This window comes from Penicillium oxalicum, chromosome VII (genome assembly GCF_001723175.1).
Source record: "Penicillium oxalicum strain HP7-1 chromosome VII, whole genome shotgun sequence".
Taxonomy (NCBI): Eukaryota; Fungi; Ascomycota; class Eurotiomycetes; order Eurotiales; family Aspergillaceae; genus Penicillium; species Penicillium oxalicum.
Window position 1 is genome coordinate 1,578,876 of NC_064656.1, and position 25,726 is coordinate 1,604,601.

Sequence of the window (25,726 nt, forward strand, 5' to 3'; positions counted from 1 at the left end):
TGGCGTTTTGGGATGTTGGGGGGTTGGGGTTGTGGTATTGCTGTCTACCTGTCTCTGTTGGTCGAGTCTCATTATTTTTCTTCTGTTATATTATAATTTGTCTAGCTAGCCCCCATGTGGCGTGTTATTCATCACCTTATCACTCTTGCACTCCCTCTTACATGTCTTGGCTTTGTCTGTTCTCTCGTCGACATGGACAAGCAAACCTCGAACTCATGCCAATTCCATCTCTTCCAATCTTGGGTGGACCTCACAACAACCCATGTTGTCTCCCGGCGAAGAACAAGGGCCTCTCAATCAGATCGTACACAGTACTAGAATAACCCAGTAGGTTTGCTCCGACGGACACTCGACTAGCCCCGTGGAGGAAGTCCCATTTTCCTGCGGGCGTCAGTAGGTAGCCCGGCTACCTAATACACGCGGATCAAACGGTGTTTATCTGATCCTCGAGAAATCCCAAGTCATCCCGTTGCAGGAATATCAGATCAACTCACTTCAACCAATTACACTTTATCTCGGGCCAGGTATTTTATTTGGAATATGTGGATTTCTTCTTGGGGGGGAGAGAAAGAACAAGAATTCGAATGAAGGGGAAGAGTACCTAGATCTCTTTTGTTGCGTTGCTATTTAAAAGAGAAAAAGAAGAAGAGAGAGGGGGGGGCGGGGAAAGATGCACTATATTTTAGGGTCATCATCCGGTTACTCTTATATACGCCTATTTCATGCAGGACATGTCTTGACAATCCAAGGGAATCGAAAAAGAGAAAATGGAAACGGAGCGAAGAACATCATAAGGGACAACAGATGACGTTCCCAACGGGTAAATGAACATGAAAAGGCAAAGAAGGGGAACGACAACAAGAAGAGGGAAAAGAGAAGAAGGAGAAGAAAAGAAAAGAACATGGCTCGTGCTATGATGATTTCAGCGGGTGAGGAACGGACAATGCAGGATTCGGTGGGTATGAGGAATGGAGAGAGTGGGGAGGGGGAAGGGAGAGGAAATGAGATCGTATATGTTCAAGTAGAAGCCACTTCGAGTCTGGGGAGTAAGATCGCCCCTCTCTTGTTGCAATTGCTTTTGGAGAAGGGCCAAAGAAAAAAAACCCCAGACAAAGGGAGAATGCCGAGGATGGACAGAGAGGGTCACGAAGAAGAAGGACGAAGGGAGAGTCAAGGTGAAATTGAGAGATGTGACTCTCAGATACGAGTCGCAAATCAGACCAGATCCAGACCGCGCAAGCGACGTCCCGTGAGAGGGATTTGAAGGAGGAAGTGAGACACCACTGACTTCATTGATGGGCGAGATCATGTCCACATCTCAGTCAAATCTCAGCCACATTTGACACCAACTCCACCTCCTACCCCCTTGGGATCTGTGGTCCAGTTGACCCGCGCTGCTTCCCATGACATCTCGGCAGATAGCCCTTACGACGAAGGCATCTGACCCGGGTACCCTCGCCAGCTACCACCAGCCGACACAGGAGGTGGCGGCGGGGCTTGCGAGGGCGGGGGGGCAGCCCTAATCGGCAGTGTGCCCGTTGTGAGGTTTGTCCGCTTCGAATTGTGGGAGCTAGCGGAGCGCGGACTCATATAAGGCCGAGCTGGTGGCTCGACCGCGGACCCCGGGTCCCCGTGGTGGCGCATCGGGCGGCGCCCGTAGCGGGGGTCATCTTCCCTGCTATCGAGGGAGAGATGCTCCAAGGACGGAGGAGGAGGAGACTGCGCAGACCGGGACTGCGAGTAGGAGGCGGGATTGGCGTAGTGTGAGTGGCCATGTGAGGAGCCGTATGGTCGGCTGGCGGTGGGATAGTCCTGGGCGATGTTCAAGGGGATGTCGCCCGCCGCAGGATGATATGGCGACTGCGCCTGGGGTTGTGAAGGGCGCGAAGTCTTGCTGATGGGGGCCGGCTTTTGTCCTACCACGGGGGGTGTGGCCGTGGGTGCCGGTGATGACGATGAATTTGAATGGGGCATTGAGGAAGGCGTGTCTCTGAGAGACTTGGGTGCTGGGGGAGCAAGATAAGATTTGCGGTTGTGCCGCTCCATCATGCTGATAGCCCATTCCTGAAGGTCGACTGGTGTTCGCTTGGCCGCCTGCAAGAAAGCATCCTTGTCCTGTATGAGAGAAAGAAGAATCATATTAGCTGGGCGGGGAAGGGGAAAAAAAGAAAAAAGAAAAAGGGCATCACATACGTAAAGTTCTCGTGGAGTTGGGCGCTCTTCGGGCTTCTTCAAAAGACACTTGCCCACAAAGTCATGTAGAATGGGTGGGAAGGCGTCGCTCTTGGGCAGCTTGGGCGCGGACTCGTGGACAATTTGCTGGAGCAAGTCCAAAATTCCCATCGGTCCTGCACTGGCTCGATCGCCCGCTGCAGAGTCGGAGCTGTCGAAAGGGAAATGGCCCACCGCCAATTCCATGACCGTTAGGCCCACACTCCATACGTCTGAGCGGACCGTGTAGGCACCTCCTTGGATTCGCTCGGGCGCCATGTAGGTGGATGTACCGACAAAGGTGTCGGCAATCGAATTGACAGTCTCGCTGGCGACACCGAAATCGCACAGCTTAATCTGGCCCCGTGAGTTCACCACCACGTTGGATGGCTTGATGTCCCGGTGCATGATGCGATGGGTCTCGTAGAGGTAGCAGAGACCAGCCAGCACTGACTCGGTGATCTTACCGAGCACATCCACTCGGATAGGGCCAAAATCTTTCGAGATACGATCGAGGGATCTGCATGAGAAGTCGGCGTATTAGTCTTTCAGAGCTCATTACTACCGCTCACTCGGAACCCATTCACAGAGGCGAGGCCTACCCGCAGTCCATGTACTCCATGCATAACACAATGTCTCCGGCCTCGTTCTGGAAGGCTCCGTAGAAGGTCACGATGTTTGGAGAGTTACACTCGTGTCCCACTCGGAGCTCGCGCAGAATCTGCTTGCGCACGTTCTCCTTGGCATCCACTCGAATCACCTGAGAAGGTAATGGTTTAGTCACAATCCCTTCGGGGTGAAGAGGGGAGGTAGGTGAAGGGGATTTTGCGAGTCCTGATCACCAGGCTTACCTTGCGGGCCATGACCACTTTGGTGGATGCATGCATCACCTTGGAGACGGTGCCGCCATTTCCAGCACCGAGCTCCTTCAATGTGATCAGATCCTCACTGCGGAGATCCAATCGAAACTCCAGACCAATCTCGAGAGTGTCGGTCCGATTGCTATCGGTATTGCCGAGGGCGCCCGGGATCTGGGCATCGCCATCAGAGGGTTTGTCAGCCGCCTTAGGTGCAGCATTCAAAGCAAGACCTTTGACATTCTTGCGCTTCAGCGTCCGGGCCTTGAACTGATCTGCCATGGTGCTGATGAAGAGGTGGACGATAGGGCAGAGAAGTCGAAGGAGACGGATAGGAGGGGTGGAGGAAAGGAGGAGCGGGGGGTTATCGCTCCCGTCCGAGGTGCGGGTGATCGAAACGAATTTGAATACGAAAGATGAAAAAGGAGACTTGAAGACAAGTCAAGATGCAGAGAAAAGGTGGTCAAGATGTGAGCAGGACTGCCAAACGGGAAGCAAGATCGGTGCCCCTGACAAGCACGATGAAGGGAGAAAAAAGAGAAGTAGCAAGCGCGCGACGAAGCGGCGGGGAACCCGATATCACCTTGCGATGTGTGCTTGGCGGCGCTGATTGGACCCGGTGGGCGCATCCACCCAGTTCCAACAAAAGCGATGGAAATCGGTCGGCGCCAAGTGATTCTTGTTTGAGAAAATGGAGCATGTATCGTGGTCCTGGGTGAGGTGAGAGAAGGAAACTTGAGTCAACGGTCAAGATCAAAAAGAACAGAGTGATCTTGTCATGGTCAGGCTCCCTTCCTGGCTCTTATACCGGAAGTTTAAGACAGGTTCATGAAAGTGCTTCGTTGTACCGAGACAATTCGGTGCCTGGGCACGACTACCGTGTTAGGCAATAAGGGACTCCACTATGCTGGTTCTCCAAGGACGCTAGGCGGAAGCTATTCGGCCTAGAGGATGCGACTACTGAAGAAACTATTATTCTCTTATATTGCAAAGTTTCTTTTTGAAAAAAAAAAACCAAATATACCTCGGGATCACACAGATGAACCAGATGTTTCTAGACCCAGCATTTTCTGCATTAAATCTATATTAAAGTTCTGTGACACCATCCTCTGATTAGGTATCCCCTGCAGTGCTTTTTCCATTAACTTTTTATAGCGGGCTTGCAATTAGTACACTGTATCTCAAGTGAATGCTAGACACAGCGCTGTATGTGAATAGTGAAAGTACACCACAGAACTACAGGATCTTCCATCTAGTGGATAGAGGTATTCCAGTCAACGTACATTGCTACAAAGTACATAAAATGAGTAGGGTCATAAGCAAAGTTCCTGAATCTTTTTGTGGTGGAATGACCGTAGTTTTCCTGTTCGAAAGGATCAGTTTATTCCTTTCTTCTTTGGGTATGTTTGTGTCCCTGACTGTGTACCTGGATTGCCTGCCTGATGCGTTTTCCCCATTGAAGAATCAAGGCTCGCAATTTGCATTCACACAGACTCGTCCCACCAAACCTCATCACGTGGCGCACCCAGCACCGCCACACGGAGACCATTTGCATGCCTAGCACACCCTCGTATACATGATTGATGCCTGCTTTTTTTGCCGCCAAGCACCGCCTGCTGCTGGGTAGTCACTAGCCACCTAATTTCCTGTTAAGGACTAAGTCACAGCCAGCTCCGCCCGGCCAATCACCACTACCGCGTCCTCCCTCGCCGACAGTCGTCGTCTTGGTCCTCTCTTCCCTCATTCAATTCCCCGTCTCTTCAATTCACCCTCATTTCCCTCACTTTTGGAGTCAGATACACACCAATAATTTGGCTCTGCAGATTTTAGGTTTCCTTGTTTCTTTTCACCGACCGGCCTAGATTTCTATTTCCACCCAGCACCAAGGTGCTCCCGTCCAGCCACGATGAGTCTTCGCGACCTGGTCGATGGCGAAGCCGCGCTGGATGATGAGGAAAATGACGATGAGGTCTCTGGGGATTATGACGAAGAGACTCGGGAAGGGCCCAGCACTGAACGTCACTACAATGACTCCAGTGAGGAGGATGAGGATGAGGACGACGATGAAGACGCTGCGCGCGCCGTGAGTTTTTTTTTTCGTTCTGTTGGGCCTACTTGAGCGCAACTAACCAAATTCTTGGACACTTGCAGGTGCGCGAGGGGTTCATTGTCGATGAAGATGAGGAGATCGAGGAGCGCACCCGGCGCAGGTCAGAAAAGAAACGACCTCGTGCCCGTGAGGAGGAACACCTGGACGAAGAAGATCTGGAACTGATTGGCGAGGTGGTTCCTGGTCTCACAAGAGGCGCATCATCTGATGTACGCGGCTGAACGCTTAGCTTTCCCTGTTTTGAGAATTGGTCAGGTCATGCCGTGCGGCCAGCCATGACCGTGAAGAGACAGACCGGTGGGCTAACATGTCTAGGGTGCACAGCAACAATCCAAATTCAAGCGTCTCAAGCGAGGTCGTGATCGCGAAACTCATCGTGGCCCATCCCAGGGAATTGACGACATGTTCAATTCTGACGAGGAAGAGGAGGCGGCCCCGCAATACAGCCGACCCAGTCACCGTGGGGGTCGCCGACATGACGAGATGGACGATTTCATCGAGGAGGACACCTTCTCCGACGAAGAGGCACAGCGCGAGCGTGATGATCTCGAAGTGGCAGCTCCCGCGCGGGCAACCGTGCCCGGTCTCGGAGCGACGGATGTCGCCGGTCTGGATGAGAATGCGGTTGAGGATCTGCGCGCTGCCTTTGGTGACGGTGAGGACTATCGATTCGCTTTGGATATCGAAGAGCAGGAGGACGAAGAGAAGCAAAACGAGGACCGTCATCTGGATCTCAAGGACATCTTCGAGCCGTCTCAGTTGGCCGAGAGGGGTTTGACGGAGGAGGATAATCAGATTCGTCTTCGGGACGAGCCTGAACGGCACCAGATAGCCCGCGCTCCATACCGCCATGTGGTTCTAACGGAAGATCAATTCCGTGAGGAGGCAGTCTGGATCTCACAACTAATGCTGCTCAAGAAGCGTATCGAACCGGAACTACGGGAACCCTTCCAGCGAGCTGTGGCAAAAATGCTCGAGTTTTTAATTACCGACGACTATGAGGTTCCATTTATTTTCCAGCATCGCAAGGACTATATGATCCATGCGGTCAAGGAGCCACTGAATGGAGCGGACCCTGATGACGAGTCTGCGCAATACAGCATTCGTGCCGAGAAACTCCTGAACATGACCGATTTATGGGAGATCTTTGACTTGGATCTGAAATTCCGTGCGCTGGTGGACAAACGTAACACTATCCAAAAGTCCTACGATAACCTCCAGAGCCTCTTTGATATCACCGATGCGGTCGTGGAAGAGCTGCTGGTTGCGGCGTCGTCCATGGAAGAGCTCCAAGACGTCCAGGACTACATTCATTTCCAATATGCCTCACAACTCCGCGACCTCGCCACAGTCAATGGGGAGGCCAATGGCGAGACGCAGCGACGGAAAGCCAGTAACAAGACTTTCTTCGAGCGGGTGCGCAATGGAAAGGCCTACGGTCTTGTCCGCGCATTTGGTCTGACTGCCGACGCGTTTGCTCAGAACGCTTCCAAGGAGGGCCGAAGACAGTACACCGAAGATCCCAGTGAGCGGCCCGAGGAGCTCGCTGACCAACATGTGGACACCGACTTCTCCAACGCCGACCAGGTACTGAAGGCGGCCAAGTCCATGTTCGCCGAGGAGGTGGTTGTGAGCCCAAAGATGCGCAAGGTCATTCGTCAGGCATACTACATGAATGGTGTGGTCGATTGCTTCCGTACAGAAAAGGGTCTTCGCCGAATCGACGAACAACATCCGTACTACGAATTCAAGTACTTGCGCAACCAACAACTCAGCGATATCGCCCGTCGCCCGGAGATGTTCTTGCGCATGCTCAAGGCCGAGGAGGAAAACTTGGTCGAGGTCAAAGTGCGTTTCGAGAACTTTGACCAGTTCAAGCGCCGGATGTACGCCGACATTGAGTCCGACAACTATTCAGAGATCGCCGATGCTTGGAACCGTCTTCGCCGTGACGTGGTGGATCTGGCGCTTGGAAAGTTGGAACGACTGATCAACCGCAGCGTCAAGGAGAATATCCGACAGGAGTGCGAGAACCACGTTGCCAAAGAGTGTCGCGAGGCGTTTTCACAGCGACTCGACCAAGCTCCTTACAAGCCCAAGGGAATGGTGCTGGGCACCGTCCCAAGAGTTCTCACGTTTTCTGTCGGCACCGGCGTCATTGGCCGGGACCCCATCCACTGGGCCTACATTGAAGAGGACGGCCGTGTGTTGGAAAATGGCAAGTACTTGGATATCACAGTGGGAGATCCGGTTCGTGGCGTCAAAGACGGTGCGGATGTCCGTGCTCTTCTGGACGTGATTGATCGCCGAAAGCCCGACGTGATTGGAGTGTCCGGCATGACACCGGAGACACGTCGCCTCTACAAGATCCTAACCGAGTTCGTTGACCTCAAGGATGTGCGTGGTGCCCCCTACACGGATGAAAACGATGAAGAGGTCAGTGACCGTCTCGAGACGGTCTTGGTCAATGATGAAGTCGCGCGCCTGTATCACCTCAGCTACCGGGCCATGATTGACAATCCAGGCTTCGGACCCCTGACCCACTACTGCGTGGCGCTCGGTCGCTACCTGCAGAGCCCTTTGAAGGAGTATGCCATGTTGGGTCGTGATGTTCTCTCCATTCAGTTCAAGCCCGGTCAGCAGCTTTTGCCCCAAGAGTTGCTTAACAAGCATATCACCACGGCATTGGTGGACATGGTCAATCTTGTCGGAGTAGACCTGAACGAGGCTGTCAACGACCCTTGGACCGCGAACTTGGTTCCCTACATCTGTGGTCTGGGTCCGCGAAAGGCCGAGCATCTTCTCAAGATCATCAACATGAACGGGGGTGTGGTGAACAACCGTCAGGAGCTGTTGGGTTTCAACGTGCAGTACCCTGCCATGTCCCCTCAAGTGTGGAGCAACTGCGCCAGTTTCCTCTACCTTGATTTCGAGACAGTGGATCCCGATGCGGACCCTCTGGATAACACGCGTGTGCACCCCGAAGACTACGATATTGCCCGCAAAATGGCGGCCGATGCCCTGGAGCTGGACGAGGAGGATATCAAGGCCGAGACCGATGAGAATGGCGCTGGAGCCATTGTACGCAAGCTGTTCCGGGATGAGCAACAAGACCGTGTCAACGATTTGATCTTGGAGGAGTATGCGGAGCAGCTGGAGAAGAACCTCAATCAGCGCAAGCGAGCTACCCTGGAGACCATCCGGGCCGAACTGCAACAGCCATATGAAGAGCTGCGCAAGCAGTTTGTTTTCCTGGGCACGGATGATGTCTTCACGATGCTGACTGGTGAGACCCCCGACTCGCTCAAGACGGGTATGGTGGTGCCCATCGCGCTCAAGCGGGTGTTTGACGATCACATCGATGCGAAGTTGGACTGCGGGATCGATGCGCTGGTCGCAGAGACGGAACTCGGTCTGCCTTACCACATCCCCGTCAAAGACGTCTACGCCCCACATCAGACGGTACCGGCCAAGATCATCTTCCTCAACCGCAAGAGCTTCACCTGTAATGTCTCACTCCGTGAGGATCAGGTCAGCAACCCGATTCCCAACACCCCCAATCATGGCTTTGGGGACTGGGACGAGGCGCAAGAGCGCAAGGATCGGGAGTCGATGCAACAAAAGGAGCAGCAGGGTGGTCAGGCAATGCGTGTGATCAAGCATCCCCTCTTCAAACCCTTCAATTCGGCCCAGGCCGAAGAGTATCTGGGCTCTCGAAGCCGCGGTGACGTGGTCATTCGGCCCTCTTCGCGAGGACCCGATCACTTGGCCGTGACGTGGAAGGTGGCCCAAGGTGTCTACCAGCATATCGATGTACTGGAGCTCGACAAGGAGAACGAATTCTCCGTGGGTCGCGTGCTCCGTGTGGGTGGCAAGTACAGCTACAGCGATCTGGACGATCTCATTGTCAACCACGTCAAGGCGATGGCCAAGAAGGTGGACGAGATGGTTCTGAATGAAAAGTACAAGGAGGGCAGCAAAGCTGAAACCGGTAAGTTTAGCTTTTATTTTATTTTCTTTTCTTTCTTCTTCGTGGAGCTCTCCTGCTTCCTCAAACACCCTCTTCTCTGATTGATGATCGACGATCGACCCATGAACTTGATGCACTGACCGCGTTCTTCTCCCTTCGTTTCAGATCAATGGTTGGAGACCTACACCAAGGCCAACCCTCGTCGCTCGGCCTATGCCTTCTGCATCAACCCCAAATACCCCGGGTACTTCTTCCTCTGTTTCAAGGCCGGTGAACATGCCCGTCTTCAGAACTGGCCAGTCAAGGTGATTCCTCAGGGATACGAGTTGCAGAAGAACCCGTACCCCGACATGCAGGCCTTGTGCAATGGCTTCAAATTGATGTTCACCAATCTGCAAAAACAAGCCGGTCGGAGGTAAGAAGAAATGGATTCGAGGTTCAGTTGGCGTTCTTATGTACAGTGTACTATTCTGTTCTTGTTTCTTCTTTCTCTCCAAATCCCATCTGAGCTCCTTGCCACCGTCCTTGTCCCTCTCATTTGTCCGGAATACATTGGTTTTGGGGAAGGGTGCAATCCTTGCTATCTTCTTTGGTTCATTTTGTTTCTCTTCATCAAGAACAAAAAGCGTTGCGACAGTGAAGAACCACGTTTCGAATCATTCACTTGGTTTGATCTTTTTAATTGTTTTTTTTTCCTTTTTCCGTCTCTTTTATTTTCACCTTGTCATCTTGTAGTGTCGCGATTGCCCCTGCCGGTCGAGCAGGTCTATGACAATATTGTTTTGTGTGTGACCAGTCATATCCGACGATTCCATTCCCGTGCTTCTCCTTCCTCTTCGTACTCGGTGGATGCAGTTGGCACTGCTCTGCCCGAGTACGGACTATGGAGAGATTGTTTGGCCCACATTTAGGAAATGGGCAGTTTGTAAAGAGTCCCTCTCTCGGTCAGCCGGTGTGAGTTGCGGTATCATATCGACTATGTCATGTTTAGACTACCAGTCTGTGGGACTTTGACGAGTATAACGATGCATCATATGAAATGCAAAAAAAACGCGCATTTTCTTAACTAATCCGTCCGGTACTTTAGGAACAGTGGACCTGTACTCGGAAGCTGCTCCATGCAGTATTCAATCCAGATCCGGTGCACTCCGAAGCGTGCACAAATGAGTTCTATCAAGGTATGTACTATCTCTGCCGTATTCAATTCTGCGCTCGTATCCGGCGCAGTGGGCGCTATCGGAGGCCACAGCATCACTGGACTACTCCTACTACAAAACCACGTGAGTACCTGAGTAAGTACCTCTCCTCCTCCATGGCAGATCCTCTCGGCACAAGACTTTTTTTCCTCTCAACATATTTCCCTTGGGAAAAGTAAAACCAATCCCTTTCGCCGAGCCTGTACTCTGCCCTTTGCGGTAAGCAAGTCCCTTTTAGCACCGAGGCATACCCCAACTCCGGGGCAACGTGGAACGTGGAACCATGGATGGAAGATCGGGGAAGCATAAGCACGACGATCAGACGGGAACTGCTGGACCTCGCGTCCCCCGGACGCCGTGGGCGATCGCCAGGACGACACTATCAGTACTAAAGAGAGTCTGTATATAGATCTCTATATGATTAAGTCCCCCTTGAATACCTCTGTAGAATGTGGGAATGAGGAGACAAGTGAAACAATACACATAATATGTAGGAGAAATCCAACGAGTCAGTTGTGCAAGCGCTTTGTCAGAACCATCAATGTGTTCCTGACGATGATGATGATCGACCAAGAGACATGTGATTGTCATCTTGACGGGCAGTCTTCTTTTTTTTTGCAAGGTGCCAACCGCCACGAACCAGAGGGTCAGACGATCAAGACGATCAAGAGGATCAGAGGATCAGCCTCTCGGTCGCAGATGGGAGGGATGGCCTCGGGAGTTCGGAGATTTGGGTTGCACGCTACGCTCTCTCAGTGGTGGGTGAAGAGAGGGGACCGAGCCGAGCCCCGAGATGGCTGGAGGCTGATGTTTAGGGGTCAGCCTCGTATTTGATTGACTGGTGGAATTGGAATTGCATACGAGATGGGCTGTGTATGTTGAAGTGTTGGCAGAGAGGGTTGTAAGGGTATCATGATTCGAGGATGAGTGGGATGGACCGGTCAAACAGTCTTTTTTGAGTGTGGTACCTCTCACCTTGAAAAGGTACAAAGTTGAGATTTTGGATCCCAATGGAACTTGGCAAGGTTGGATCTGACCGTCAAGGTATTACCGTACGTACCGACGAACAATAGATGGCTGGAACCAAACATTACCCCATTACACATAGAACTGGTCATGTACATAACTCCGTACGAGTGCGGGTGCATGACCGGCTGCCGAAGGTCTGACAGCTCCCGTCAGGGACATGCATGTACATCATCGCATGGTTGACGGACGAGGCTGATGAGGCACTCCTACATACACTCTCTCTCGCAGTCATCGCGGTCATCTCTTCTTTTTCTTCCTCTTCTAACCCACCACCGTGTCCCCGTCCTTACCTAGACCGCTTCTGGGCACACGTCATGTACAAAGAAGAGTCCTCTTTACTCAACTCTCGCTGAACCAGAGTCTGGTTTCCATTTGGTCCTCTTCTGCCTCTGCGTTCCATCTTGCGGGTCCGCCCTGTCATCATCGCAATCCACTCTTTCCCGTCGTCCTTTGATCCATCCACCACGTCTCCAACCACCCCTCCTCTCCAACCCGCAACTCCACCCGGATCGCGACGGCTGTGCCTGAATCCATCCACGAGCTTCAGTGGGCTCTTTGTCTGGGCACTCTCCCTCCTGGTGATTCAGATCCATCACGCTCGCAATCATGGCGGCCATGGAGGAGCTGGAGATTCATAGCAAGGTCAGGACATCCTATGGTTATCCCATCCCACCCTCCGCGCCCGCACTCCTGCCCGCGCGAGAGTGTTCCGAGCGTGAGACACAAGAAACGAGAGAGAGAAAGAAGCTAACCCTGGAGCTCGCTCATCTCTCATAGTCCTACTTTGTGCGATGGATCAATGTCGGCGCCAACCAGACCATCTCGTGGAGCATTCAACCTCACAAGAAATCCGTCAACTTTGGCCTCTTCAAACACCCCGGTCAATCCAGCTTGGCTTCACAATTACCCGCCTCCGATTCTCAGAGCACCGCCTCCACGGACAACCTCCCCGCGGCCGGCGCCCGCAATCAACCCTCCGCCGTGATCGAGAAACTGACAGCCATTGGTCTCAAACAGATCAAGTGGGTGGGAAAATGTGAGGCCGACCGCATCTCCCAGGGCACGTACGATGTGCCCGCTCACGAGGCGGGGAATTACGCCCTCGTCTTCGACAATACTTTCTCCAAACAGATCTCCAAGACCGTCACCCTGGTCCTACTGACGTATCCGACGGGCATGCATCCGCAGGGGTCTGCGCCACCCTCCATCGCGCGCTCCCACGCAGGCGGCTCGTCGGATTCTCTGCCCCAGCCTCGGACGCGGGGCCGCAGCAAATCCACCCTGAGCGCGCAGGTGTCGGACTCATCGATGCACTCGGGGATCTTGCAAAAGCGTCGGCGCAAGAAGCACCAGGGGTGGGCGCGTCGCTTCTTCTCGCTGGACTTTACCTCGTCGACCTTGTCCTATTACCATGACCCCAACTCCTCGGCTCTGCGCGGTGCCATTCCGCTCTCGCTCGCGGCCGTGGCTACGAACGAGAAGTCCCGGGAGATCTCAATTGATTCGGGCACGGAAATCTGGCACCTGCGTGCAAGCACCGACCCGGACTTTGAGGCTTGGAAGAGCGCGCTGGAGAAGGCGTCGTCAAAGGATACACCGCGGCCGAGTGAACTCTCCGTGGCCGGGACAAGAGCGGGAGCGGGCGTGCTCCCACAGCTTCGTCTGTCGACTCCAGGGTACCCCTCGCCCGCGGAGGAGGCTGAGTGGAGCCAGGTGGAAAAGTTGGTGAGCAAGGTCTCGGGCTCGCGAGATGCAGTGCGTCGTCTCGCCAGAGACACCGATCCCAAGTACATGGCAGCTCCGTCGCCAGCTCCGATTGAATCTCGAAATCGAGGCCGATCACCCAGTCCCCAGCCAGGGGCTGGAGCTGGAACACAGGACTCGTCGGGCCCGGATCCCAAACGGCCATTCTGGAAGCGCAAGACAAGCGGGAACTCACAGGTTGGTGCCAAAAAGCCAGCTGGTTCCGAACAGACCAATTCCGGTTCCAATACCTCTCAGTTGGTGGTGCCCAAGCCCGAGGCAAATGGCCGACCTGCCAGCATCACCAGCCATGCAGACGGAATGGATGAGATTCATGATCATCTCATGGCTGTCCTGCGCGATCTCGACCAAGCTGTGTCCGAGTTCTCCACCCTGATAGCAGAAAGCAAGCAGCGTCGATGTCCACCGCGGCCCACCTTTGCCTCGCGAAAGAGCATGGAATCGGATATCTCGCAGGAATTCTTTGACGCCCCGGATGGCGGAGCTCGGTCTCCGTTGCTGAGGATTCGAGACAGCGATGATGAGGATATGGCGGGGGGTCGAGCCGAAGACGCTGCCGAGAATGTGGAAGACGATGCGCCTTCCGACAGCGAAGATGAGGCGGACACTGCCACTCTGCACGACACCAGCACTGCCTCTCCGTTGTTCCCTGCTCGTCCCAAAACGCTTGCTCCTCTACCTCTGGAAAAGGTGAAACGCCGTCAGAACATCGCCGCACCCACGGTCCTTCCACCGAGTCTGATTGGATTCCTCCGCAAGAACGTCGGTAAGGACCTGTCCACGATATCCATGCCCGTATCAGCCAACGAACCCCTCTCACTGCTCCAACGCGCTGCAGAGATTCTCGAATACTCCACTCTTCTTGATCAAGCAGCGCAGACCTCCGATCCGGTGGAACGTCTCATGTACGTGACAGCCTTTGCGATCTCCTCGCTCTCAAGCAATCGGGTCCGGGAACGATCCATCCGCAAACCCTTCAACCCTATGCTTGGTGAAACCTATGAGCTGGTCCGTGAGGACCAAGGGTTCCGCTTCATCGCAGAAAAGGTCTCTCATCGACCGGTCCAACTGGCCTACCAAGCCGACAGCCGCGAATGGAGTCTCGCCCAGTCCCCCATGCCCAGTCAAAAGTTCTGGGGCAAATCTGCCGAGATTACCACCGAAGGCCGCGTCCGGATCACTTTGCATTCTACCGGAGACCGATTCAGCTGGGTCCCTGCCACCTCGTTCCTCCGTAACATCATTGCGGGCGAGAAGTATGTCGAACCCGTCGGCGAGCTGGCCGTCACCAACGAGTCCACCGGTCATCGATCTATCTCCACCTTCAAGTCTGGCGGCATGTTCTCCGGGCGCAGCGAGGAAGTCACCACGCGTGCGGTGGATTCATACAACTCCCCAGTCTCGCTCGGCTTGGTAGGGACATGGCCCGCCTCGCTCAGTCTCACCCGCGATGGCAGTCCCTCGGGCAAACCAATCTGGACCGCCGGTCCGCTGGTTCCAAACGCACCTAAGCATTATGGGTTGACTGCCTTTGCGGCTGCACTCAATGAGATCACCCCGATTGAAGAAGGCCGCCTGCCAGCGACCGATTCCCGACTCCGCCCCGACCAGCGTGCTCTGGAAGAAGGGGACCTCGATCGTGCGGAGGAAGTGAAAGTGCAGTTGGAAGAGGCACAGCGTGCACGTCGGCGGGAGATGGAAGCGGACGGTCAGGCATGGACACCGAGGTGGTTCACGAGGGTGAGTGAAGACTCGGATGGTGGGGAGATTGTGTGGCGATTGAAGGGTGGGAAAGAAGGGTATTGGGATGAGAGGGCGAAGGGAAGTTGGACTGGTGTTGTTCCAGTCTTTGAGGCGTGATCCCCGTCAAGTCTCGCGGGAGGTTGGATCAACGGAGTGGGTGTCTTTGACGTATGGAGTGTTGAACATGGCAAAGTATGAAAGTCGGTGATGGATGGGTTGAGAGCCCTTGTATCTGTGTCGAATGTGTGGGTGATCAGGTGTTTACACAGCTGTCTGAGTCGTCTCGTCTCGTATTAACGATAGAATTGATGGAGGAATAGATCAGGTAGCTCTCGGGCGTTGGTCTGAGATGGACATGTATATATCAAGTTTTACTGGTTTTTGCCGGACATTCATTGTTCATCATATGTGTACACCTGCACTTGACTTAAGTCATTCCTCTTTCTCCCTCCGCTACATCCACACTGTCCACCTCCTTTAAAACAGGTCCAAAGTTCAGCCTACGAAAAGTAACTCAATAAGTATTAAGCCTAAGACCTAGTACAGTTTCCAAGTCACCGCATGCTCACCTCCCGCCTGTCTTTATTTTCACTGCTTACTAGGTATGAAATGTTGATAACTGCACATACTGCGGTGACGTCCACGAGCCTTGAACAGTGTTCTTAAGCACACTTGGAATTTCGACAGAGTAGGATGGTGTCCTTGGTGAGAAGGAGTACCTCATAAATAACATGCGTTTGATTACAGATGTATATATGTACCTGTGAGCTTTCAGGGAGGGCAAGTAGAAAAAGAAACGAGACTTCTCCAAGAAAAGAACAAGTAGAAATAATTGAAAAAAAAAAGAAAGAAAGAAAGAAATAAACCATTTACATATTCACCATCCATCCAGTAAGAACTTGACGCCAATCTCGAAGACATTCGTCCGCCCTATATCAAAAAGGGGAAAGAAAGAGCATAGGGTGCCAGATCAGGTTTGTAAAAATAAAAAGAAAAAAAAAGATCAAGGGCCATGGCTAAAAATCAATGGCAGCTCCTTGCAAGATTCGAACTTGCGTTTTGGGAAGACAGACCGATCGAATGAACTAGTCAAAATCCCACGTGATAACCAACTACACGAAAGGAGCAACTTGAACTTCGTTTCCTTGAACTTGGTCTGATGTAGGCTGTGGTGGAGGATCGATCGGGGACTCGATCGGAGATACGGCGCGATGCGGTCCAGCTAAGAAGGAAGAAGGTTCCAGATCTGCAAGAGCTGGAGGTACATAGACACTACGTAAGTACGATGGAGCAGCGGGAGGCTCGATTGTGGTTGGCGATAGAGAGGGAGGGCTAAAGTGGTTGACCAATAGGTAGGCCGGATGGTGGATTTATTTCTTCATTGCTTGGGAGTGTTCATGTTGGGACTTAGGAGCGTGGAGGTGCCGACGTAATGGGACGCCAACGGGCTAGGTTGATGGTGATTGAGGAGGGGGTGGAGATACTGGTGGGAGATGGTAGGAAAAGAAAGGGGAGTACTAAAAGGAAGAGAGACCGGAAGAGAGAAAGAAAAAATAGTTCACGGGCTTGTCTATCGCGTTGGTACAACAATAGCAATCAGGCACAGTGAACTTTGCAACCTAATGGGGAGCCGAGAGTGTAAACTCCCAAAAAAACAAAAGAATTAAGCTCCATCCAGGGTTCGAACCTGGGACTCGAGAAGACCAGATGCCTATCCGAAGATAGGATGCTTTCAAAATCTCACGTGCTAGACCACTACACTAATGGAGCGCTTGTTGTTGAAATCTCAGCTTGACTTAAAATTATATTCATTCCGCTGTCAAGTCGTACCGGTACCATTTCCCTCGCCGCTGTCCCTCGGACGGCACTGATCTACTATGTTGGGTTGCGACTGTATGGGATTTGCGTGCTTGTGAAATCGTCATAGATGTCAACCCTCTTGTTTTATATGTAGTCTTGGTGATTATATTGACCCTTTTACATCTCTATTCTTTTTCCCTTGTGTCTCTTGGTCTCTCTTTCCTACCTGAACACCTATTCGAACCTTGGTCCAGGTGTATGCCGAAATGGAAGTGTGCCTCCTTGACATATTTTCGACGATCCGCCTCCGATTTGTCCGCGACATTCGTGTACCTTGAGACACCCACGCCCAAAGCTGTAGCTACACCTACCAGACCAAGGGAACCTGGCCTACCCATCCGATTCCAAATCTCACACCTCATTGAAATGGAGGTTTCCTACAAGGTCATCGCCCGGATAGTGACACTCGAGCCGATTGACCTGATCTAAGCACAAGGTACATATAACGACCTGCTTGGCCACGGCAACGGCGGTGTCTCTGTCACGGCGTAGATCTTCTACCTCCAACCGGACCTAAGCCCGGGCTGAATGGATTTAGACCAGAGGATTCCACGGCCCAGCGATGCCTGTCCAGGAAGGTAGATGCCAACCCCAAAGTCGCTCGACTGTAGTTGTTGTGTGGATGTAACAAGGTGCTGGTCAACCTACGCCGTACATGTGTTTGCTGTGGTTACGGGATTCCAGAGCCCCGGGCCTCTACAACGAGCCAGGTAAATAGCGCATCCCCAATGCAATTAAACGCGGGCTTACATCCTTACGTCTCGACCAAGATTGTGCTCAGATCTGCTCCGTTCATCTAGACTCCATCATCATCCGCCTTGCCTGCTATCAAAACAAACAAAAAAAAAACACGTATGGCAGCGGACTCAAGCAACACAAAGTCCGACTTTGCAAAAGCCAAAATACCCAACACCGACCGCAGGGCCCGTCGAAGAACTACGACTCCACAAAAGCACACGGCCGCAAAACAGAAACCTGAACTCAAGTGAATGGAAGAGGACGTTGATGAACAAGACCGAAAGGCCCCAAGGCTATCACCAAGATGCGGAGCCTATGATTCCATCTCATCCTCATCCTCGGAGAAACCAGTCCATCGCTTCGAACTGCGCATCTTTGCCGCCTTCTTCGCCGACTGGCGATCGCCTGATCCACTGGCCTCAGCCATGCGCATCATCACCGGCAGACTATCCAGGACAGCTCGATTGCCCTGGAAGTAGTGCTCGGCGAAACCGCCCTGCAAAATACGGCGCAGGGACGTCAGTCGCACCCACTTCCACCATCGGTCAATCTTCATGACGCCGTGTCGTCCAATCTTCACCGTGAGGGTGCTCCCGTAGTGTCGGTTCGTAGCCTGATCGATGGCCATGTTGTATCTGGGCCCGCGGCGGGGATTCTCGACAGTAGTCAAGATCGAAGCAAAGTTGCCGTGAAGAGATTTCTTGTCCCGCTTGCTGATGCGCTTGGAGTGAATATTAGCCAGGTTGGAAAGCTGGCGCTCCAATTCAGGGGTGTTGTGGTAGGCATTGTAACGCTTGATGAGTTTTGGACCACTAGCAAGATCCTTGCTTTCATGCTCGTCGCTCTCGCCTTCGTCCTCCTCGCTGTCCTCGTCGTCGTCATCCTCTTGCGGAGTGTAGCTCTTTTCATAGAGGAGAGCGATATTCTCACCCGCGGCAATCTGAACGCCGGAGTCGACACTGTCGAGTTGATCAATGAAGATCTGGACGGCCTCTTCGCTGTCCTCTTCAAAATCATCAACCTCGGAAAGCAGGAAGCCCCACACATGCAAGGCGGCAGTGACGCTGGTCGCATCGTCGGCAGCATCAATGGACTGCCCATCTGAGGCGATGATGTCCAAAAGAAAAGTCATCTGATCAAGAATACCTTCCTCACCAGCACCGCCAAAGTTCGTACAGGCGCCGAGACAGTAGATGGCCGCCGCCTTGATGGCGGTAGAGGACGAATCGCGGACGCAGCGAGTGAGAAGTTGCTCCGCATTGTCGTAGATCTTGTCGTCACACGAGGTAATGACAAGCAATTCGATGGCGCGCAGGGCCAGGGTGGATTCACGGACGCTCGACTCGCTGCGAATGCTCTTCGCGAATGCGCTCAGCAGGTCGGAGACATAAGGGCGAATCTCTTCTTCCGCGTAATGATACTTGGTGAGGCGGCAGAAAGCAGAGAGCGCCTCCTCACGACCCTGAACGCTGCTGCGCTTGCGGTCAAGGATCTCCGAAATGCGGTCACTCAGCTCCTGGGGCCAGTCGGCATTCTCGGTCTCCGGGTTTTCATCGTCGAGAGAGCCGATACTATAGAGTGAAAGTGATTAGTGCATGCTCAGAATTGTGGCAGACCGGCCACATGACATCATCCCGCCACGAGTGGGACCGATTTGGGGGGGGGGGAGGTGCGGAAGAATTTTGAGTACGAGAAAAAAGAGAGGATGGTGAAGAAATGAGGTGCGACTGATGTGAAATTGCCGCGGTTGACTCTTGACCGAGGTCTTACCTGAGGGCAGTATCGTCAGACAGGAAGCCCGAGTCCTCATCATCAGATGCCTGTCGACTCGCCGTGCGCGAGGATTGGTGGGAGGTCTGCTTCGAGCTACCGCGGGAGTTGGTGCGGGAAGCCTCACGGGAGGCAGCTTTCCGTGAGACGGTCTTGCCGCTCTCGAAGATCTGGCGACGAAGATCAGGCATATTGGATGCAAGAGGTGAGAGTGGGTTGATTCGGATGTGAGTGAGGAAGAGAGGGCTGCTGGAAGTAAAGGAACAGGAAAGCCCAGTGGCGCGAGCCTTGCCCTCAAGTGTGGTGAAGGAAAATAAACGGAGAAGCGAGGTATGAGAGGAGGGTTGGAATCACGTTGCAAGACTATCCTATTGGAATGGAGCTATGACGAAGCGAAACTTGGCGATAGATAGCTTCGGAAAGTACATCGTCTTGCAGAAGAAACATGAGTTGGGGTGGGAAGAAGGGAGGTTGTAGAAGGAAGAAGAAGGAAGAGTGAAACAGGAAAAAAGATGTGAGGACATTTGCCAGGTGAGGGGAATCAGTCATTCAAGGCTTCAAGGCTCTACTGTAATAGTTGTTTGTCACATAGGGACAAGTGGTACGGTACTGATTCTGCTTATGATGGATGATATTGGAGTTAGGTACACTGCAATAGACAGTACAAATGTACATACAATAATCTCCACCTGTCGACGAGTAATGAGTACCTCGCTTTCACCGAAAGCCGGTTGCCGAGAGTCTGCCCAAAGTTACAATACTGGTATAATTCTGTATCCACCAAACGCAGCCATCTCAACTTACCTGGATCCAGTTACAGAGTACCAAAACATTAGATGGATAATATTGTAATGCAGTGATGAGTATGTAGTCTGTACTCAATACTAAAGTCCCAACACTAACTTGGCAAAGTGACCTGATGCGGCATTTTCTCGAGTTCACTCATGAACTCCGAAGTTTCCCATTTGAAGGGATACAGATTTGAAACTCTACCGTGGTTCGCCAGTTCTTGATCGTACAGAAGGCGCAACACTGGTTCAAGTGATTCATGGATCGCGACGGCTCAGACTTGACTGGTAGCCGCGGGGGATCACATGCCCGTCGATGATGAATTACACTTTTCATCTTACCGCAATGCGAGTCGACAGGGCGCCGCTGCAAAGCGTCAGAGAAGAAGATTGATGCCCGACCCGTACATGAAGGTTAAGGAAAAGTGGAAAATCTGCAAGCCATCGGCAGTGGACGAATCCACAACTCGGCGACGACTCAAAAGTAGTATCACCCTTTCAAAAATACCTGGGATTGTTTTTCTTTCTATTTGATGGGGTATCACCAACTCCAACGGAAACAATCATTGCGAGGGAGAGAAAATAGACAATAGAGTCGGGTCAGAATAAGGGAAGCAGAGGACCTTCATTTGACCTGTTGAACAACAAGCTCCAGGATGCGCCGTGATTTAGCACCCTCGAGATATTCCCGTCCTTCATGCCGCGTTTCCTCATCTTCATCATCATCATCACCAACCTCAAGATCCACCTGCAGGCTAGCCTCATAGGCGGCCATCACGGTCTCCTCGTCGACCCGAATGCCACCTTGAACGAGGACTTGAATACACTGGGCCAATCTAGCAATCTCCCGACGGGTCTGTGGAATGATCTCGTCATTCTGGCTGGAATAGATGGACGTAGAAACCATTTCCTCCATACGTGTGATGGACACACTCTCTGTAGCGGACGAGGCTGCGGCCGCGCCATCGGCGTGCTTGGAAATCCAAATGTACCCATTTACTCCCAAGATGACATCGACCTCACCACCACCATTATGCGTGTTCACAGTCCACACCTGACGGCGTGATCGCACAACACCGCCCATTCCACTGCCTGCTCCAGGACGTAATGAATTCGCACCCACACCACCCTTGGTTGTGGTACTTGACGCCCCGCTACCCCCCGTACCAGTTACAGCAAGGAAGACACCATTGCGCAATTTTCCATATTTGAGTGAGCGTGTGTGGAGGGACGCCGATCCATCTTGGTGGACGCTCTGTACTTCGGCAACTACAAGGTCGCCCTCACTGAAAAATGTTCGGATTTGGAGTTCATCGGAGCTTGTACGTCGACGGAGAATACCACCAGGCAAGTTGATGGCGGATAAAGGCAGTTGGGCGAGCAGCGGAGCAGCGACATCGACCTTCCATCGCTTTGATTGAACTTCGACAATGCGACCCACGACCAGGTCACCGATTTCGGGCGTGTACCGGGCACGCAGTGGATGTACGGAGAGAAGCTTATTGGTCTTTTGAACAGTACCAGCAACAGTAGCGATGATCGAGGTTGATAGAGGGGTCATATATGTGCCGTGACCTCTGAAGATCGATTAGCTCCGTCCAGAGTGCGCGCTTGCCAGCGGAAGTTTAAAAAAAACAGCAGCAAAGAGGTCTCATTTGTACACCTCAAAGCCACGAAAGACAGTACAAGGTATCTTTAAGACTTACCTCATCCATTGCGGATCATCTGTAACAACTTCACCTGGTGTGACCACGCCCGTTGACAAGGTCTGATTCCCAATGCGGGCCCGCTTCGGTGCCCGCAAGCCGCTCATTTCGACGTCTTCGTCGCTATCAACGGACATTGAATCGTCGGAATCATCTTGACGAAGGATGATGTCGTCTGCTATGGGAGGCAGAATAGTGATCCCCATCTTGTCGGATAGATGGAGAATGCAAAAATGGTAAATCGACCTGTAATGCAGTACACTCGTGGGAGGTATGCTCAAGAAAGTCCGAGACTTTCTGCAGGTCACGTGGTTTATCCACATGGTCCACTTTCAGCCCCAAGTTTATCGTCAATTTGGAGATTGTGGATAATGACCTCAACCATACAGTGCCCTGCGGAGGTCTCGAAGCTGAGAGCTTATCTGGATAGAAGGTAATTAAAAAAATACAGGCTACAGTGAATATCCCAAGATTTTATGCAGTCAAGTTCCAATCCGGCTCTCGCTCCCGGCATTGGTTCAGTAGAGGCTTCTGTTTCTGCTGGGACCGGCGCGAGTGTGATCATAGGTCTTGATGAATCACCAATGGAGTTGATTCTCTTCGGCACCCTCCGGACTCAATTTGGCTAATTTTATCAACAGAAACATCATGTAAAGAGCATTATGGGTGGAAGAATAACGAGAGCAGATCGAGACGGTGAATAGATGAAATAGACCCATTGTAAATTCTCTGGAATGGTGTACAGGTATTTGACGAAAAGCTGAGTAAACATTCAACCCAATCCTCGCCAGAGTTTGCCTCAAATGGATTCATGCCTTTTTGGCGCTGCGTGTAGTGCCTGACTCATCCTTTTTCTTCTTCGAGCGACTATTGCCCCCCTTGGGACGATATCCAGCATCGTCTTCGCGCTTACGTTTGTTCTTCGGCGTAGGCTCTATTTCTGTCCCATCTTCGTCGTAAAGCTCCTCGTCTTTGCGCTGTGCGAGCGCCCGCTTGGAGGAGCGCACGTTGGAAGGGCGTGATGTGGATTTCTCCGAAGCCACCTCATGTTCCTGCAGAGCCTGGGGTTGGTTGCGTCGTAGCCAATTGAAGACCGAGGCGGGATTGCGCGACATCGCCTCGCGCTCTCGCTCTGCCAATGTAGGAGGTTCTGGGATGCGGGCAAGTTGCGCGATAGCTGTCTCGTCTCCTAGTTTGGCGTCCAAAGCTAGGTAGCACTCGGTCTCACGCTCAGGTGTCAGATATCCAAGTGTCCGCCTGACACCATTTGACCCCTGTTCCTGCTCTGGAGCACTAGCGGCGGTGTGGGGAATCTGAATCAATTTGCGATATTGTAGAGCAGGAGCAAACTCTTTGTTTTTCTTCACACTCTCTTCGACTTGGCGGTATGCGCTGGCGGAGAGGGTACCATTGGCTAGTTCCGATCTGGCTTCTTTCAGCGCAGTTCTGGCAAGCTTGGCGTCATCGACCAAGGGGGCGATCTCTTGTTCGGAGGGAGGGAGAAAGGGAGTGTCTTCTGGCATGCTCAAATCGTAACGCAATGACGGAGGTAAATGGAGACTTTCGTTGAATTCGAGAAGAATCTCAAGCAGTTGACTGCAGCCTGGTCAGTACATAGTGACAAGCAAGCCCTATTCTGCCCAGTCATTACTTACTCATTTTGTTCTTGGATGCGCTTCGAGAGATCTTCAATACGGAGCTCTTCGCGAATCAGAGCCTCACTTTCCAACTCTTGCTTGGTGAACTTCATTTTCAGCTTCGCATACTTCTTCCTAGAACATGTGGATTAGCGCGATGCCCTGAAAGCCAGCCTAGTGAGGGTCGTACTTGAAAGAGTGTACCGACTGCTTCGCAGGGGTAGTCTCGGTCGTATCAAGACTTGTGTCCATTGTAGCTTTCACGTCACTTGTATCATCTGCCATGATGGTGCTGCGAATTGATAGATGGAGACAAGTCTGTAGAAGAAGTCGGAGTCCCTTGAACGTGGAAGAGGAAAGCCGGAACAGAAGATGGCTCGGCATGCGCGCCAAGCACTAAACCAGGCTTGCGCGACTAGTATGTAGCGGCCGCCGTAAAAAAATTACCGATTTCCCACCCGCAAATCCGCAGAACGTGAAAAGACTTTTATAAAAGTTTTTTGAGACTTTTTCAACTGGCCTCAATTTTGTCTTTACTTAAGTGAATATCGCGGAGTCTTCGGTACGATCACAACATGGCCGAAACTGCAGACCTCAGTCAAAAGAAGCGCAAGCTCCAGGAGGGTCCTGAACTGGAGATTGACCTCGCTGCGCCGGAGCCGCCATCGAAGAAAGCACTGCGAAAGGCGAAGAAGGGAAAGAGCGTCGAAGGGAAGAGCCATGAAACCGAGAAATCAACTGCTGCTTCCACCATGACGGCTACTACCGAGACCTCCGAATCCAAAGATGCCGACGAATCGCAGGGAAAGCGCTCACAGTACGGAATCTGGATCGGCAATTTGTCCTTCAACACCAGCAAAGACGATCTTCGCCAATTCCTTATTGACAATTGCTCTATTACCAGCGACATGATTACAAGAGTCCATCTACCAAAGGGTCCTGAAAAATTCGGACGCCCGCAAAACAGGGGTTTCGCCTACATTGATTTCTCCAAAAAGAAAGCAGTGGAGGAGGCCATTGGTCTAAGCGAGCAACTGCTTACCGGTCGCCGGGTGCTGATCAAGAATGCGAACAGTTTCGAAGGTCGGCCCGAGAAGTCCGCGGAGCAAGGTAGTGCTGCCGCCGCTACCAAGTCCGGCCATCCTCCATCCAGACGTATCTTCGTGGGCAACTTGAGCTTCGATGTTACAAAGGAGTCGTTGGAGGCACACTTTGCCAGATGTGGAGTGGTGACAAATGTCCATATGGCCACTTTCCAGGATAGCGGAAAATGCAAGGGGTATGCTTGGGTGGAGTTTGAGGACATTGCCGCCGCTGAATCAGCGGTGAAAGGATTTGTGATGGAGAAGGAAGATGATGAGGAAGAGGAGGATGAAGCAGAGGCGGAGGACCAGAAGCAATCTGATGATTCATCAGACTCAGAGGAGGAGGCCAAGAAGTCTAAGTCAAAACCAAAGAAGAAGTCCAAAAAGCCCTTTCAACGTCGGGTTTGGGTGAACCAACTCTTAGGCCGCCGTCTGAAATTGGAGTTTGCCGAAGATGCAACAACCCGATACAAAAAGCGGTTTGGAAAGGATGGTGAAGGGAGGAAGAACGAGCAACCGGCCATCACTGAAGAGGGTGCTGCGCCATCAGCGGAGCAACCCCGTACTCGCAGACAGAGACGTCCCTCTATCGATGAGTCGCGATATACCAAAGAGACTGTCCAACGACTCAGTGGTGCTATCGTCGAAGCCCAAGGCAAGAAGGTCACTTTTGATTGATGTCTCAATTTCCAATTCTCCACCATGGCCGGCTTTGTCATGTATTTTATCCTTGATATGCCATACATGCTCAGGAGAACGGTCCAGCGCAGACTTTATTTTGAAGCAAAACATGCATCCATCACCCACGCGATACTGTGCCATTCCATTCATCTATCCAAGTTCCAAAAGTCCAGTTAGGGTCAAATTGAGACTCTTCTGATACCCCTTTGTGCAAAATACAATTCAACAATATTTTTTTGTCTTTAGGTTTTTACGGTTTCCGGTGCCATTATCAGCGCAAGACTGTAAGCCCAGTCATGTCAACCAAAGTTGTGTCGCATACTGGATCGAAGTAACCTTCTGATCTATATTTGAACTGCGTTTGTAAACAGCCCCGGAAACGTGCCATAGTCATGAAATTACATGGGCCCTGCATGTCTGTGCAGGTAGTATATCAAACTCGCTTTCAGTAACGTTACTCTTCAGCCCATTTTGACTAAGCGTGCATGGAAACGGGGACAAAGTAGCTAGCTTCGATTATTGCAGAAAGGAAATGAAATCCGTGGATCTATCTAGGCCAGGCAGAAATAGCCTCACCGCCC

General features: G+C 52.2%; 8 protein-coding genes and 2 non-coding genes across 10 annotated transcripts; 3 read left to right on the plus strand and 7 right to left on the minus strand.

Annotated features, from left to right (window-relative positions):
- Positions 1-922: 922 nt before the first annotated feature.
- On the minus strand, positions 923-1,309 carry POX_g09085 (uncharacterized protein; the record flags this gene model as incomplete). The annotated part of the gene is made up of 1 exon (XM_050117850.1): positions 923-1,309. The coding sequence occupies one exon, from the start codon at positions 1,307-1,309 to the stop codon at positions 923-925; it is 387 nt and encodes a 128-aa protein (XP_049965994.1).
- Positions 1,310-1,425: 116 nt separating this feature from the next.
- POX_g09086 (Dual specificity protein kinase FUZ7) lies at positions 1,426-3,350 on the minus strand (the record flags this gene model as incomplete). Its single annotated transcript, XM_050117851.1, has 4 exons — positions 1,426-2,115; positions 2,194-2,731; positions 2,814-2,971; positions 3,063-3,350. The coding sequence occupies 4 exons, from the start codon at positions 3,348-3,350 to the stop codon at positions 1,426-1,428; spliced, it is 1,674 nt and encodes a 557-aa protein (XP_049965995.1).
- A 1,624-nt stretch (positions 3,351-4,974) lies between these two features.
- POX_g09087 (Transcription elongation factor spt6) lies at positions 4,975-9,567 on the plus strand (the record flags this gene model as incomplete). The annotated part of the gene is made up of 4 exons (XM_050117852.1): positions 4,975-5,151; positions 5,220-5,387; positions 5,494-9,169; positions 9,314-9,567. The coding sequence occupies 4 exons, from the start codon at positions 4,975-4,977 to the stop codon at positions 9,565-9,567; spliced, it is 4,275 nt and encodes a 1,424-aa protein (XP_049965996.1).
- Positions 9,568-11,979: 2,412 nt separating this feature from the next.
- POX_g09088 (Oxysterol-binding protein) lies at positions 11,980-14,997 on the plus strand (the record flags this gene model as incomplete). The annotated part of the gene is made up of 2 exons (XM_050117853.1): positions 11,980-12,015; positions 12,151-14,997. The coding sequence occupies 2 exons, from the start codon at positions 11,980-11,982 to the stop codon at positions 14,995-14,997; spliced, it is 2,883 nt and encodes a 960-aa protein (XP_049965997.1).
- A 914-nt stretch (positions 14,998-15,911) lies between these two features.
- Positions 15,912-16,007, minus strand: POX_tR166. The gene has a single exon. It is a non-coding gene; the product is annotated as a tRNA-Gln (tRNA).
- Positions 16,008-16,546: 539 nt separating this feature from the next.
- POX_tR165 lies at positions 16,547-16,650 on the minus strand. The gene has a single exon. It is a non-coding gene; the product is annotated as a tRNA-Gln (tRNA).
- Positions 16,651-17,791: 1,141 nt separating this feature from the next.
- Positions 17,792-19,439, minus strand: POX_g09089 (uncharacterized protein; the record flags this gene model as incomplete). Its single annotated transcript, XM_050117854.1, has 2 exons — positions 17,792-19,049; positions 19,249-19,439. 2 exons carry the CDS (start codon positions 19,437-19,439, stop codon positions 17,792-17,794), a joined length of 1,449 nt encoding a protein of 482 aa, XP_049965998.1.
- Positions 19,440-20,661: 1,222 nt separating this feature from the next.
- POX_g09090 (Exosome complex component rrp4) lies at positions 20,662-21,948 on the minus strand (the record flags this gene model as incomplete). Its single annotated transcript, XM_050117855.1, has 2 exons — positions 20,662-21,613; positions 21,743-21,948. 2 exons carry the CDS (start codon positions 21,946-21,948, stop codon positions 20,662-20,664), a joined length of 1,158 nt encoding a protein of 385 aa, XP_049965999.1.
- Positions 21,949-22,551: 603 nt separating this feature from the next.
- On the minus strand, positions 22,552-23,664 carry POX_g09091 (uncharacterized protein; the record flags this gene model as incomplete). The annotated part of the gene is made up of 3 exons (XM_050117856.1): positions 22,552-23,338; positions 23,398-23,514; positions 23,570-23,664. The coding sequence occupies 3 exons, from the start codon at positions 23,662-23,664 to the stop codon at positions 22,552-22,554; spliced, it is 999 nt and encodes a 332-aa protein (XP_049966000.1).
- A 290-nt stretch (positions 23,665-23,954) lies between these two features.
- POX_g09092 (uncharacterized protein) lies at positions 23,955-25,142 on the plus strand (the record flags this gene model as incomplete). The annotated part of the gene is made up of 1 exon (XM_050117857.1): positions 23,955-25,142. The coding sequence occupies one exon, from the start codon at positions 23,955-23,957 to the stop codon at positions 25,140-25,142; it is 1,188 nt and encodes a 395-aa protein (XP_049966001.1).
- Between the last annotated feature and the right edge of the window lie 584 nt (positions 25,143-25,726).